The sequence below is a fragment of the Momordica charantia genome (genome assembly GCF_013281855.1).
Source record: "Momordica charantia cultivar OHB3-1 chromosome 5 unlocalized genomic scaffold, Mcharantia_2.0 BLBB01000005.1, whole genome shotgun sequence".
Taxonomy (NCBI): domain Eukaryota; kingdom Viridiplantae; phylum Streptophyta; class Magnoliopsida; order Cucurbitales; family Cucurbitaceae; genus Momordica; species Momordica charantia.
The window spans coordinates 405,513-421,968 of record NW_028275163.1 but is presented as its reverse complement, the minus strand read 5'-3'; the positions used below and the strand labels follow the sequence as shown (position 1 = coordinate 421,968).

Below are 16,456 nucleotides of genomic sequence, written 5' to 3'. Positions count from 1 at the left end.
TTCAGAGGGTCAGCATCCCGCCGTCTGGCCCCTCCGGCTGCACCTTCATTCCCGGCACCAACGGCCCTGGCTGCCCGCTCAATGAGAGGCACTATGCTGCCAACCGTTCGCAGCATCTTCCAAGCACTCACCGACACCGTGCCTCTCCGGTTCGAGCGGTCTAGGCTCTCATATGAAACTCTCTGCCGTTTCTGCTTTTGATATTCATCTTTTCTACTTCCATTCAAAATCCAAAAAACTTGGGTCTTAATTTTGCCCCGTTTGGATTCTTTGGAAGCTAGGAGTCAATTGGATGTTTTGTGAAATAATGAATTCATTAAAGATTGTTTTGTTATTTGTGTACGTCATTGTCATGTAAATATATTATATTGTACTTGCCAAAATGGCAAAATCTCTATGTCCATAGTAAAAGTGAATTTAGAGAGGTATTTGAACATATATCCATATCAATAAAAACTCTCCATGTTTTTATATCCTTGAGTTCATGCCATTTTGTTAACATGTAGAGTTGCAAATTTTCCCAGAGACCCTTCTTATTTTTTATACCTATAATCTTTCGATTCTAAGAATTTAGAAATGGACAAATTAGAGAAAAGTCACGTAACCTTAAAGTATTATATATATATCTTTTGAATTTACAACAAATTAGGAGACTCCTTTCATTACTTATCAAAATGGCAAGATCTTAATCTTCAACATAAATAAATGCTGACGTATTATATCCACCTCAAGATCTCTCTACCTTTTTATTTCCTTCAACTCTAAAAGATTTTGAAACGAGTACATATATGTATAATTCAATGGATAAACCACCTATTATCATCTAAACATTAAAGGTCCAATTCTTTAACCTGCGACCATTGAACTAAAAAATGATTATATATAATATACCATTGAAGAGAAATTCCCATACATTTCTTTTTTAAATTTGTAGAGAAATTGGAAGGTGTTTGAATTGATTGGGGTGGAGATTTGAGTCAGCTAGCAAATAGAATTGGGGTTGGAAATGGAATTACGTATTGGAATTGTAAAGTTTGGTTATTTTAGGCAGAAGAGAAGAAACGAAGAAAAGAGATGGTGCAGCCCATGCAAATGTGAAGTGCAGCATTAGTTTTGGTTTTGGCGACTACATAATATAATAATTAATCTATATTTTTGCTCTTTGTGATATAAAAAGTTTATCCTTTAGAAATTTTGTATGCAAATTAATGCGTGTACGCATAGGGCGTGTTTGTTTGGTCACAATTCAAATTAAATAAAAATGTATATACATTTCAACTTCTCTTTATTTATTTATTTATTTATTTTATGTTTGCCACATGGTGAAGAACCAATGTTAATGTATGAACTTTAATTAGTCAACCGGTTTTATTATCATTAAAATACATTGAACATTTGAAATAATTTATTGTGGTCTTTAAGACCGATAAAAAAATAATATTTTAATTCTTGATGTTGGAAAATAATTTCCTTTTAAAAGAATAATATAGCAAGTCCATCACTAACCATTTGACATTTAAGAACTTTTCTATCTCTTTATGTTTCTCTAATTTATTTATAAGAAATTTAGTGGTGGGCCACAAATTTATTTTCTTTCTAAAAAACAAGACACTACTCATTCAATAAGAGGAAGAGACTAAATAAAAGTTGGTGGAAATGTTTTGATGTCCTCCCACATATTAGCCATAGACTTAGGTCTAGAGACCTTCGTAAAGAGACGATTGTTTCTTTCCAGTTAGATAAACCACATGATCGAGCACAAGCCATTATACCAAAGAACAGATCACCTATTGGTGGAAAGAGGAATCTTGATATATTTTTCAAAATGAAAGCATCACTATATATAGCAAGAAAAGCGGTAGAAATGTTGAAGATTTCGAAGAACCGTCTCCAAAAGCCCGTGGAATAAGAACAATAGAGAAAGAGATGATCCAAAGATCCACTATGCTGATTGCAGAAGGTGCAGCAGCTGGGTTGAAGGCACCATGAAGGAAATGTTGCATGAAGTCTATCCTAGTGGTTTATACCTCTACACACCATAGAAAATTAAAATCATGCTCAGTTAATAAAATTATTATTCTACTTTTATAACTAGATATATATTTTGTTATATGATGATGCCATTTTGTTCATTTTGAGATGTTTAACCAAACAAATAGAAAATTAGTGCTATGCAAAAAAAAAAAAAGGATTAATCAACTTATTGACTATATATGAACATCAAGAAAAAGCATCCTCGGTTGCATATCCAATAAAATCTCAGTTAGTGTCATTTTAGTTAATAAAATATAGTGATTTTTGAGAGACCATCCAGGCCGATTAATTTCTCATTCTTTAAGGGTTTAAAAAGACCCAAATAAAATATATTTTTTAAACTTTCGAACAAATAAATATACTCTTTGTAGATGAATATTTATGATGAATTGATCTTACTAAGTAATTAGAAAACAAAACAAAAATTAGAAATAGTAAAGAGGAGGCGAAATAATTAATATAATTAAGCATTATTATTTTATTTAGTAATCGGGGCGATGTACAAGCAGAAGCAGAATTTTGATGTGGTGTGTGTATTATTTTATTATTATTATTATTATATTATGTGCTTGAAGGGCCCTTTGTTTAAGATATATTGGAATCTGGATGGGATCCGGGTCGGGTCGGAGGCTAGCCAATTGTGGGTGGCCTTGCGACGATTCCCCTCTCAGTGACCCAAACCCGAACCCGGTCGCAGCGGAAGTCTTTGGTGGCGCCCGATCCGACCTTTATAATGACGGCTCTCACGCGAGGGTTCTCCCTCTCGATGACCGCCTTCGCCGCCGCGCCGGTCGATCCCACCAGCTGCGGCCATGAGCTCTTTCCTGATCATAAATTAATAACAACATTAACTAATTAATTAACACTAAACGCACACAAATTACACCTTTCAAAAATAAATAAAAAAACACACAAATTACAAATATAATACACACAGAATCAAGTTTATAATTAACTTATACCTTGACATCGAGACATCTTTTCTCTCACTTCTTTATGACTGTCTCTCAATTAATATGTTTTTCTTTTCCTAGGAGATGGGGTATTTATATGAAAAATACTTACCCTGTGGCCTGTCCTGATAATTACTAGAAATTTAACTGCTTATTTTTTTCTTTGAAATAAAACAATTTAACTGCTTTTTATTCTTTGGAAAATACAAAAGTATATTTCCTTCTATATTTTTCTCTCTGGTCAGAATTTTATTTTAATGGTGGCAATAGATGGGTGTTGCCTCTTTCTAATTATAGTACTTAATCTAATTGTTTGAGTATAATTTTGTTCCATTCGAATAACTATATATATTTAATCGTCCAGCTCAACAGAAAAATATTTGACTTTTAACTCGGGGGATTATTTTCTAAATGTTATTAGCTAGAGAGTAAAATATATGTGCAATAAATTACGATATTAGGTTATGAATTTTTAGAATCGTGTTTAATAGTCCTTAAATTTAAAAAATGTATCTAATATAATAGTTCTATAATTAATTCAATATTTTTAAATATTTTATATATATTTAAAATTTAATTTTTGGTTTAGTTGCACATCGAGTTTTTAATTTCGTGTCTAATAAATACATGAGTTTGAAAAAATGTCTAGTTGGTTCGGAATGCTTATTAGACAAATATATATATATATATATATATATATATATATATATATATATATTATTTATTTATTTATTTAGACACCTATTAGATACTAGTGTATGACTAAATTTGTAATTTAAGCGGTTGTATTTGGAATTTTCAGGTCATTAGATCTTTTAATACTCCAATTGATAAGTGTATACTTTTCAACTATTTTACAATTTTTTTAGAGAGTAGAATGTTATAATGTTTGAACGAAGATTTCAACATTTTTAACATTTTTTAAGTCCAACAGGTAATGTAAGGATGTAAATTTTTAACATTTTAGTCGAGGACATATAACTTTTTTTTAGTACAACATGTGTGGGTGGGAGATCGAACTCATGATCACATAGTTGGAGGTATATATGCCAATTACCATTGAACTATGCTCGTTTTGGCCGAGGATATATAACTTAACTACACTTAAATCGGTTAACATTCAATCTTAATGAAAGATTATACTTAACATATACCCAAAGTTCACACCTCATTTTAGATCTACACTACTTGTCACACTTTTAACTAAAAAAAAACACCTGTCGTGTATATATATATACACACACACTTTTTAGTACACAACTGTCATATTTTTAATTTGAAATTAAATTTTGTAGCTTATTTTTTTCTTTTATAACAAGGTTTCTCTTTTTGAGATAAAATTTTGCAGGGTTGCATTTTATCTTTAAAGCTAAGCGGCGACGGTGAGCGTTGTCATACACATATCATTGATTTTTTTGGCAAGACCTTCAATTTCGGACCATTATTATTTTATTGTTATATATATCTAGTGTTGTATTAAACTATTTTGACAAAATAGCCAATATATATAATATATGACAAAAAAATGTACTAAAAGGAAAAATGATATATAACAAAAATGTTGTTAAATTTAGGGACAAAAATGTAATTTGATTATTTATTTTAAGAAAATAATTACCTCTTACTTGTAATGATTTATCTTATATTCTCACCACCATTAAATATTTGATGACAAAAAAAAGAATGTAAAAATAGAGAAATCTTAAAATTATAATAAATTGTCATTTTTTTAATAGTAACTTTACGATGAAATATGTTACACGATGAGATAAGCTCTTTATTTTGTGTATTAAATAGTGAAAGAACTCAAAGCATGAACATAAATTAGTCAACCAATTTATTATAATTAAAATACGTTGAAAATCTGAGCTAATTTATTTTAGCCTTTAGAAAAATAACAAAAAATAATGTTTTAATTAAAATAAAATTTGTCCAAAGAATAATACTAATTCTCTAATGAATGGCAAATTTTATAGTTATTAATTAATTTATTTTAAAAATTTCTTTCTTCCCTGTTTACATTCCTTTTCTTAAAAATATATTTGTAAAAAAAATTAATAATAAATAGTATAAATCTATGCTTAGTCATTAAAATTATTATTCTGCTAGTGACATAATTAACTTATTAGTTAGATATATTTTATCAGACATGATTAACTTATGCTAGATATATTTTGTTATATATGATGATGTGATTTTGTTTACGGGATATTTTTCCTTTATTAGTTTGACCTTTAATAGTAGCCAAACAAATAGAAAATTATTGTTACATAAACAAAATATAAATAAATATCAATATAGAGACTTTATTTAGAATTCAGTAAAAAGAATTTACAAGTACATAATTTACAAACGACTGTTTTATATTAGCTCAAACTTTTACTAACTATCATATTTAAAGTTAAGAAAAAAAAAATGTACTTTAGAAAAAACAGTATGAGAATTATGAATTGGAGACCCAAAGTCAAGCTATTAGAGGGCCGAGCGCCGCCAAAGTGCAACTTTGTTAGTTTGATTACTTCAAAGTAAATTATTAACTAATAATACATATATTCCCCTAAAAAAAAAAGAAACTAATTTAGCGAGGCTGGAAATCTATAGTAAATCTGAATCTGCTCCTGACTATATAGGAACATCAAACAAAAACAACAGTAACCCATCAAATAAAATCTCAATTAGTGTCATTTAGTTAATAAAATAGTAATTTTGAGAGACCATTTGAATAATTTATGGATCAAATCATTTTTTAACTTTAGAACAAATAAATATACTCGGAATATTTTGATGCAAATATACTTCTTAATTAAGTGAATTAGATTTAAATTTGAGTTGAATTGATTATGAGTTTGATTATATATATATATATATATTTTTGAAGCTAAGTTTGATGTGATTTATTAATTGAATAAGAACTCAAAGAATAAAACTAGTAAACTGTAATGGTTCCGGCATTTTTAGAAAGAAAAAATAATAATAATAAAGTCGAGGGGAAATGATATAATTATTGAGCAGTATTATTTTATTTAGTAATTGGGGTGATGTACACCAATAAGCAGAAGCAGAAGTTTTATGTAGTACGGTGCTAATTGCCAATATTATATTTATTGCATATATTATCTCTGCTTTATATATTTTGGACTCGTCGGGTCGGATCGGCGGTTAGCCAATTGTGGGTGGCCTTGCAACGATTCCCCTCTCAGTGACCCAAACCCGAACCCGATCGCAGCGGAAGTCCAGGGTGGCGGGCTCCGACCTTTATAATGACGGCTCTGACGCGAGGATTCTCCCTCTCGATGACCGCCTTCGCCGCCGCGCTGGTCGATCCCACCAGCCGCGGCCATGAGCTCTTTCCTTGACATCGCGACATGTTTTCTTTTTAACTCTCAACTCTCAATACAATATGTTTTGGTTTTTTATTCGGATTCGGAGATCGGATATTTATACTACTAAACCTAATTTTTTTTTTTTTTTTGAAAATCTTAACCTAATTGTTTTAGCTCCTCAACCTTTCAAATATCTTATAAATTTGTAAATTGGTAGAGTTTCAATTTTCTTTTAAATAGCTCTGTAACTTATTTGACATTTTTCTAAAAAATTCATGCATCTCTTACGTTTAAGTTATAATTTTTGGTGTCAAAGTGAATATATATCTTCGACAGAACAAAAATTTAGAAACTTGTATTTTGAAGCTAGAGATCAAATTAGGAACTTGCACTTTGAAGTTAGATACGATTCTTAACTTATTATTTAAACTTATAATTTAACTAATTTTAATTTATTAAAACTCAATTCAATTCGAATAAGTTATCATTAAATTTGACTTGTGTAGCGTTGGCCGAACTTTTGAATTCATCAAAATTTTTATTATTCTCTGATTGATAATTTAATTAATTATATTATAATTTTAAATATTCGAATTTTTTTAGAGAGAATATAACATTACAAATTTTGGAAGAAGATTTCAACATTCAATCTAATTAAAAGATTAATAAGGGTTAAAATGCTGAGGGTTAATTCTCAACTTTATGCTCTAAGTTGACACCTGATCATTTTAGACTACATCTGCCATACTTAGAAACAAAAAGAAAATTCCGTAGGCTTGTATTTATCTTTAGAGCTAAGCGGTGAGGTGAGTGTCGTCCTTGATTTTTTTGGAGACCTCAGATTTTGGGCGATTATTATTTTATTGTTATATCTACCTTTTATTTTTTGCAAAAGGTTGTATATAGTGTTGTATATATTCAACTATTTTGACAAAATAGCCATTACATAATATATGACAAAAATGTACTAAAAAAGAATAATATATGACAAAAATGTTGTCAAATTCAGTTTTCCTACTTTCGGTGCCCCTAGATCAAATATTCACAAATTCAAGCTTGCCGACGTTAAAAAAATATCTTCCATTCCATTTATTTATTTATTTGGAGATGTATTTCAATTTTCATTCGATTTATTTATTTATTTGAAAATATATACTAATTATCACTAAACTATACTCATTTGTACCATTGTCATTCTATTTATATATTACTTAACCTAATTGTTTGAGTATAACTTTGTTCAATTGGAATAATTATATATTAGTTAATCGTCCAACTCAACAATAAAATATTTGACTTTTCACCCTGGAAAATTATTTTCTAAATGTTGTTAGATAGAGTAAAAGACATATCATAAATTACAATATTAGGTTATGAACTTTTAGCAAATTGTTAGAGAACATGAACATAACTCAGTGGTAATTGACATGTACTCTTTCCTTCGAAGTTGAAGATTCAATCCATGGTATCTCGAAATTGTTGCCAAAATCATCCTCAAATCCATTTTTAATCGAGAATAGATATCTTAATTAGTTGAGACATACGAGAATTGAATTGTTATTCAGTAATTGGAAGAAAAACAAAAAATAAAAATAGTAAAGGCGAGGGGAAAGGATATAATTAATGAGCATTATTATTTTATTTAGTAATTGGGGTGATGTACACCCATGAGAAGAAGCAGAAGTTTTATTCTATTATTTCATATATTATCTCTGCTTATATATATTGGATTGCAGTCGGGTCGGGTCCGAACTAGCCAATTGCGGGTGGCCTTGCGACGATTCCCCTCTCAGTGACCCAAACCCGAACCCGATCGCAACGGAAATCCGCGGTGACGGGCGATCCGACCCTCACAATGACGGCTCTGACGCGAGGATTCTCCCTCTCGATGACCGCCTTCGCCGCCGCGCCGGTCGATCCCACCAGCTGCGGCCATGATCTCTTTCCTTGACATTGAGACATCTTTCTTTCACTCTCAACTCTCAATACAATATGAATTATCTTTTTATTTGGATTCGGCCTCGAAGATGGGGTTATTTATACTGATTAACCTAGCTGTTTGAGTTCCCTCCATTTTAAAAACATGTAATAAATTATTAAACTTTCAATTTTAATTTTGTATCCAACCACTCTAACTCTATAATTTATTTGACAACTTTTTTCGAAAAGATTCATGGAGCTTTTAATCTAAAACCTTACTTTTGGTCTAATAAAATATTGGCACTTAAATTTTGTGATACAAAATTGAAAATTTAAAAAAAGTGGAGGTATGTAAGACATTTTTTTTTTTTTTAAGATTTAAGATACAAAATCAAAAGTTTTTAAAAATATTATTAAATATTTTTTAAAATTTAGAAACCTATCAAATACGATTTTATAATTTACACCATTTTAATTTATTTAAATTCAACCAAGCTATCGTCAAATTTTACTCGTTCTGTATTTTAAATTTTGAGGTGATCAAAATTTTTAATACTCCAATAAATTTATATTATAACTTTAATTATTTTAATTTTTTTAGAGAGAATATATATAACATTACCAAGATTTCAACCTTCACCATAACTCGAACTAGAAGATTAGCAAGGGTTAATATATATTTATATAACTTTTTAAACACTAAGGGTTAATACTTTAAATTGTGCTCTAAGTCGACACCTCATTTTGGATCTACACCTGTCGTACCTTAAACTAAAAGGAACACCCCTTATATTTTTAATTTGACTCAAATTAAATTTTCTCTCTTCCTTTCTATCTTTTTTATAACAAGGTTTTTCTTTTGGACAAAATTTCATAGGGTTGTATTTATCTTTAAAGCGAAGCGGTGATGGTTTTATTGTTATATCTAGCTTTTATTTTATTTATTATTATTTTTCTTTTTGCAAAAGGTCATATATAGTGTTGTATTCAACTATTTTGACAAATCTATATAATATATGCCAAAAAGAATGTACTAAAAAAGAATAATATGTGACAGAAACTTGTCAAAAAACAAAATAATAATAAGAATAAAAATAAAAATGAATAATATGACGTTGTCAAATTTAGTTTTCCTACTTTCGGTGCCCCTAGATCCAATATTCAGAAACTCAAGCTCGCCGACGTTGAAAAAATGTCTCTTTTATTTCATGTGCATTGTTGAAATATGTATGTGATTTATTCATATATCTATCTACATATGATTAGACATCTCAGATAGTTTATAGGATTAAATTTTCAATTTTTTACATTTATGCAATACAAATCATATTAATCAACATGGGAGATGGGAGATCGAACTCCCAACCTTTTGGTTGGAGATGTATGTCAATAATTATTGAGCTATACTCGCTTTGGTCTTGTAATTAGTTTATTATTATTAATTATTTTATTTTGAGTTCAATAACACTTATTTTACTATTATAGATATTAATAATATTGTTAAATTAAAGATATTTACAATAGTATAAAAGGACTAACATTAGAAGTATATCTCTCATCCAAATGGTTGAATCGAAAATCTTCGATATATAGTTTTAAAGAATTCCTCTCAGTCACATAGCAAAAAGAAAGATGGTACAAATATCATAAATTATTCACTAAAAAAGTGATTGTATCAATAATTTATATCTTAAATATTTTATTATAAGAGAACATCTTTCCTATAGTTTGTCATGTACATCGATTTCTGGGTTGAAGAATATTGGATAGGCTTGTGTTTACAACAAATCCTTTTAACTCAGTGAATCATTAAATTGAAAATGTCATTTAAATTAAAATTTGGAGATATGAGTGGTGCAGTTAATTCCTCTTATAAATTAAATTATAAAAGTGTCCACGAACCAAATAATAAATCATACAAAATTAATTCAACTAACAAAATATCTAAATTCGATCGTGAATATTTTTTTTTTAAAATAGATGTACCATTCATTAGAGTAGGTGTGAAACATACAAAAAAAAAAGAGAGGAGGCTTTATAAAAAAGCACTCCAATTGAGAGAAACGATAACAATATCATAATTACAAAAGTGGGGGGATTTTGAAGACCAAAGAGATGTGCAAATCTTTATATCCTTCAAAAGATTGAGGAGCGATTTTGATGAATCAACAAAGATTTTATTGTTACGCTCTAGCCAAATGTTCCATAAAATAGCGCAAATAGCATTGCTCCATAATACATGGTGCTACTGTGTTAGAGGGGAAAAGAGGCTCTCACATACGAAGTGGTCAATGAGATTAGGAAGTACAAAGACTATCTTGAAAATGTTGAAGAGACGGTTCCATGTAGCTGCGTGTGAATGGGCAATGAAGAAATATATAATCTAGAATCTCGTTTGATGAGAGGCAAAGAGGGCACCGGTCTCGACTGATATAGAAAGTAGGCAGCCATTATTGTAGCTTATCGTGTATATTTAAGGCTCGATGAAGAATGCACCAAATGAAAAAATTCAATCGGGAAAATATTCAAATAGAGAGAGACCCAAATCCAACGAAGAACCAATTTTTGCCAAAAAAAAAAAAAAGTTTCTTCTCATAATTTAGAGTTAAAATGAACTCACCGACTACACTTAAGTATATTGGATTACCACATAAATTAATATTTTAAGCTACATGTATTGTCAAGTCTGTTATTTCCAAATATGCAATCTAAAATTTAAAATTTCTGTTAAATATACTATAAAAAAACAAACAAATCATTTCGAAAATTTAGGAGAAAACATTTGTAAAGAGACGATATCTCATCCATCTCACTTAACTGGAGCGCAAGCTTACCATCTCTTTCTCACAAATTTGAATGAATGTTTTTGGTATCTTTTTGAAATTTTTTTTAAAATAATGCAATATGATTTTCTATCAAAAAAAACTTAACATAGAATGTGAATCAATTCTAGTATTTATCAATTCAAGCATAATTTAACAATTAAAATATTTCTACTACTTTAAGATTTGAAAACAGCGAAAGTAAGGAGAAGAAGCAGCTTTGAAAGTGTCAAAATTACGACAAAAGCTAGCGTCAGAACTCCGGCTAGCCGGCCGGCCGGCAATCCCAATGCCCTTCCATTCTTGTCTCTCAGCTTTCCTAAACAAATAAACCAAAAAATACAAAACAAAAACTAAATCGGCCTCACTGATCAAATCACCCATATAAACCCAATTCCCCCGTCTCCCCAAACCACCACCACTCACTAAACCAATTACGAGCCCAAAGGATGTCTAAATCATGCAAAGGTAAAACCACGTTTCAAACTTTTAGCCAATGTTTTTGGTGAGGATTTATCCGGTACTTATCACCATTAAATGTTTTATAATTAGTAGAGATTTTTTTCTTTTTCAAAATAATGAATCATAAATTTGCCAGCAGCGGTTGAGATCAATATAATTTTCACCAGAAAAGACCTAAATATTTTTCATATTTCTTTTTTTAATTGTGGTACAAATCTAGAATCTGTTATTTTTGGTGTGGGCGCAGGAAAGAGTGCGTGGCCGGAGCTTGTTTGGTCTCCGGCGAAAGCTGCGGCGGCAGCCATCCAGAAAGAAAATCCTTTGGTTAAAAAAGCCATAATTGTGGAAGAAGGTTCTGCGGTGACAACCGACTTCAGGTGCGATCGGGTTTTCATTTTTAAGGAGAAGAATGGTGAGCTTGTTACCAGGACCCCTCACATCGGCTGATCATCAATAATTTTATCACATTATATATATATATATATATAGATATGTGATACAGTCCTATGTTTTAAACTCCTGTTTTTTATTTTATTGCTTGCCATATGACATTTGGAGAAATCTATTTATCTTTGTGGTGTCATGTCTCGTTTGCTTTTCATCTTGAATAAAAAGAGAGTTTCCGTTCACTGTATCCATTTGTTATCAAATGGAATAGTGCATTTGTCTGTCTGTGTAAGTTTCTATAATGTTATTATTTGGATTATAAAATAATTTAATTTTAGCTATGTTAAGTTATTTTGTATCTATTATCTTTGGTTGCTTTGGGATGCAATTATGAAGGTCTCACATTTGGCTAGATTTGAGAAAATTTAATTAGGGTTCAGACACCATTTCTTTTTCTATAATTTCAATTTGATTTTAAGACTTAATAAATACGCAACCTTAAAAGTTGATTTGTAATTTAACCATTTTTAAAGATTTCCTTATTCATTATTTTTCTTCTTCCTGTTATTGAATATTGTTTATTTAAAACCAAAAAAATAATATATTAAATATATATATATTTTTTCATTAAATATAAATATAAAATGAAAATTTATATACATAAAACCGTATATTAAAATATAAAGCGCGTATGATATAGAAAAAGAAGCATCAAGAATATTGGGCCATACGGATTTGAAATTCTTTGCAAGTTATTGGATAAATAAAATTGAATTCAACTATTTTGACGAAAAAAATATTAAAAAACGACTTTTTATGCCTTGACTTATTCTTGCTTTACATATGAAAAGTTTGTATACTTTGCATAAAAGAAACTCTACTTTCTATTTCCTTTTTTTTTTTTTTTTCTCATTTGGTACAGCAGTGTACAAAATATGTACTTTCTTTTTTCTTTCACTCACCCTTGTATTCATATTGTGATAAATCACGAAACCACGGGTATATATGATAGGAAAAAATATCATTCAACTTCTGTGAGTGTCCGGGCCATATTAATTGTCTCTATTCAACATTAATTGTCTTGATCCCATTTTGAATGCGTCCCCAAATTCTATGTCAATTAAAAGTTAAAGAGTCATAAATTTATAAACAAGTTTTTATTAACTCAATAAACACACTTTCATTGATAACCTCTTTTAAACGTAATAACCATCTCGATTGAATTGTACCAAACAAAACAAGTTTATAAACAAGGTTTATATCTTTGCTGATGTAACAATGATTAAACCTTAAACCGTAACTAAAAATGAATAATATGGTATATATCATTTCAAACTATACGAAATTTTGAAGCGGTTATTAATCGAAGAAAAGAGAGTTAGCCATGTGAAAGCATCAAAGCACCTCACATTATTGTGATTGGTTAGCTTAGCTAGCTCTATCTAAATCTGTTACGTGCAATGCGCAATTAAGAAATAAGAAGAAAGTCAAATAAAATGAGCCCCAAAATTCAAACCCCCACTCCTATATAAACCCACTTCCCCAGTACAAAAATGATCACAAGAGCTTCCCTTCCCCTCCCCCAAGCAGAGAATTATCACAGCCAAAGCCAAAGCCAAGGATGTCTACATGCAAAGGTATTTTAGATTCATAGTTTTTGCTTACTTATCTTATCCTCACTACAAAATATTGAAATTTGGGTTTAGGAAAGAGTTCGTGGCCAGAGTTGGTGGGCAAATTGGGAAAGCACGCAGAGAAAACCATCGAGAGGGAGAATCGTTTGGTTGATGCAGTGATTGTTGGCGAAGGCTCAAGTGTGATTCTTGACTTCAGGTGCGACAGGGTGTGGGTTTGGGTGAACGAGAAAACTGGTAGAGTTACTAGGACTCCTATTATTGGTTAATGATTACCCCTCAGCCTCAAACAAACAATCATGTAACAAATTTTTACAAACGCCCTCATGTTGTTCTACACTACGGCATGAATTTATGAATAAGACGTTTGTATTCGTTTTTAATTTAAGATGTAATTTGCTCTAATATTGTGTTTCGTTGTAATAAAAATATTTACTACACCTGTGTCTATGTAATTTCATTTGTTAATATATTATATATTCTCAATTTCCATAAAAATCTATAGCTTTAACAGATAAAAAAAATCGTAAGTTCGAATCTCTATCGTTACATATTTTATCTAAGGTAAGAATTCCATAAAATCTATTTATTTAGAACAATTGTTATAGGGTGGGGGGAGATGACTTGATTATGCGCTAGAAATGCTTGTCATCAAGATCGGATGGAATTTTAAATTTTCATTTGATATGAAATGAAGGAAAAAAATAATAATTAACTTTTTAGGGCTACGAGCATCTGTTGCAGGAGTCATTGTGTAAATCATACCTCATTTGATTTCGAGAAATAAAAAAATAAAAATAAAAAGAAGAAAACCTTAATTATTATCCATCTCTACGATCCTTATATTATGTCAGCTAAAAATATTACATAAAAGCTATATATATATTTGTACGAAATAGTTGTTAGTATATACCTCTACAATGAAAGATCAGAAAGATTTGTCAATTTGAATATAATTTAGTAGACAAAATATTGATAACCTTTTTTTGTTGACGGTTTGATCTTCTACTCACCATTGGTAACGTTGCAAAAATAATCTCTATTTCCGGATGATGTGGTTAATATTTTCTCATTTTATCCATTTATATTATCAAATACAATAGTTACTTGCTCTTTCCAATATAATGGATGATGGTTTCTCTTTCAAGAAAATCCTTTGGTTAAAAAGGCCATAGTTGTGGAAGAAGGTTCGGCAACGTCAACGCCTGTTTTACTTTAGGTGGAACAGTTGAGTCATGGAAATCTTCAAAACATAGGTGTATAGCACGATCTACTATGGAATCAGAGTTTATACTCTTGATAAAGCTGGAGAAGACAATGGTACCTCAAGTAGTATCTCCACAATGGTATGATATTGTCCACTTTGGACATAGCTCTCACCGCTTTACTTTTGGTTTTACCCAAAAGGTCTCATATCAATGGAGATAATTGTCCTCTGTTATATATCTTCTTCCCTAGCCAATGTGGAGCTTTGTTTGCAATCTCCTTCCAAACCCAACAATTTCCGATTGAATTCTAAAAAAAAAAAATAAGTTTATTAATAAGGTATATATCTTTGCTGATGTAAAAATTATTCAATCTTAAACCGTACCTGAAAATGAATAATATCGTATATCATCTCAAACTATAAAAAATTTTCAAGCGGTTTAACTTATTGAAGAAACGAGAGTTAGGCATGTGAAAGCACCAAAAAGCACCTCACACTGTGATTGGTTATCCAGCTCTATCTAATCTCGTACGTGCAATACAATATAGAAAGAAGAAGAAAGTCAAATAAAAGCACAGAAGCCCAAAAATTCAAACCCCCACTCCTATATAAACCCACTTCTCCCCAATACAAAACTGATCACAAGAGCTTCCCTTCCACGAGCAGAGAAAAAAAAAACCAATTATCACAGCCACAGCCACAGCCAAGGATGTCTAGATGCAAAGGTACACTAGTATTTTAGTATTTTGTTCTTCGTTGATGAGGACCAAATCTTATCTTCACAACGGAATTGATGAATGTTGAAATTTGATTTTTGATTGAGATGGTTTAGGAAAGAGTTCGTGGCCGGAGCTGGTGGGCAAACTGGGAAAGGACGCAGAGAAAACCATCGAGAGGGAGAATGGTTTGGTTGATGCGGTGATTGTTGGCGAAGGCTCAATTGTGACTCTTGACTTCAGGTGCGACAGGGTGTGGGTTTGGGTGAACAACAAAACTGGTAGGGTTACTAGGACTCCTACCATTGGTTAATGCTTACTCCTCAGCTTCAAACAAACAATCATGTAGCAAATTTTTACAAATGCCCTCGTCCTGTTCTCATACGGCATGAATTTATCAATAAGTCGTTTGTATTTCTTTTTTGTTTTTGTTTTTAATGTTAACATGTAATGTGCTCTAAATATTGTATTTGTTGTAATAAAAATATTTACCTGCACCTAAGTCTATGTAATTATTTCATTTGTTTAATATATTATATATTTTCAATTTCCATAAAAATCTACAAAATTTATGAGGTGGGGGGAGATGACTTGATTATGTGCTAAAAATGCTTTTCATCAAGAACGGACTGAATTTTAAATTTTCATTTAGTATGAAATATATGAAGGGAAAAAGTAATTAACTTTTTAGGCTACGAGAACCGGTTACAAGACTTATATTAGCATGGTGATGATGTGGTTAATTAGCATGGAGTACGTATTTTCTCATTTTATCCATTTATATTATCAAATACAATAGTATTATTGCGTGCTTTCTATAATGTTATATTGGGATCTATAATCCTAATACAATGGATGGTTTCTTTTTCGAAAAAGAAAAATAATGTTATATTAGGATTTATATATATAAAAATTAAAATCGAAATTGACGCTGAAGTTTATAGATTTGAGAAGTGTCCTGGAATAATTAATTATGCAATGATTCCATAAAAATGAAT

General features: G+C 30.4%; 3 protein-coding genes across 3 annotated transcripts; 2 read left to right on the top strand and 1 right to left on the bottom strand.

Annotated features, from left to right (window-relative positions):
• Nucleotides 1-7,927: 7,927 nt before the first annotated feature.
• Nucleotides 7,928-8,333, bottom strand: LOC148211111 (glu S.griseus protease inhibitor). Its single transcript, XM_088124457.1, has one exon. The coding sequence runs from the start codon at nucleotides 8,270-8,272 to the stop codon at nucleotides 8,063-8,065; it is 210 nt and encodes a 69-aa protein (XP_087980583.1). The 5' UTR covers nucleotides 8,273-8,333; the 3' UTR covers nucleotides 7,928-8,062.
• A 5,129-nt stretch (nucleotides 8,334-13,462) lies between these two features.
• On the top strand, nucleotides 13,463-13,975 carry LOC111020125 (glu S.griseus protease inhibitor-like). The gene is made up of 2 exons (XM_088124461.1): nucleotides 13,463-13,538; nucleotides 13,608-13,975. The coding sequence occupies exons 1-2, from the start codon at nucleotides 13,523-13,525 to the stop codon at nucleotides 13,802-13,804; spliced, it is 213 nt and encodes a 70-aa protein (XP_087980587.1). The 5' UTR covers nucleotides 13,463-13,522; the 3' UTR covers nucleotides 13,805-13,975.
• Nucleotides 13,976-15,320: 1,345 nt separating this feature from the next.
• LOC111019954 (glu S.griseus protease inhibitor-like) lies at nucleotides 15,321-15,961 on the top strand. Its single transcript, XM_088124492.1, has 2 exons — nucleotides 15,321-15,467; nucleotides 15,575-15,961. Exons 1-2 carry the CDS (start codon nucleotides 15,452-15,454, stop codon nucleotides 15,769-15,771), a joined length of 213 nt encoding a protein of 70 aa, XP_087980618.1. The 5' UTR covers nucleotides 15,321-15,451; the 3' UTR covers nucleotides 15,772-15,961.
• Nucleotides 15,962-16,456: the final 495 nt, after the last annotated feature.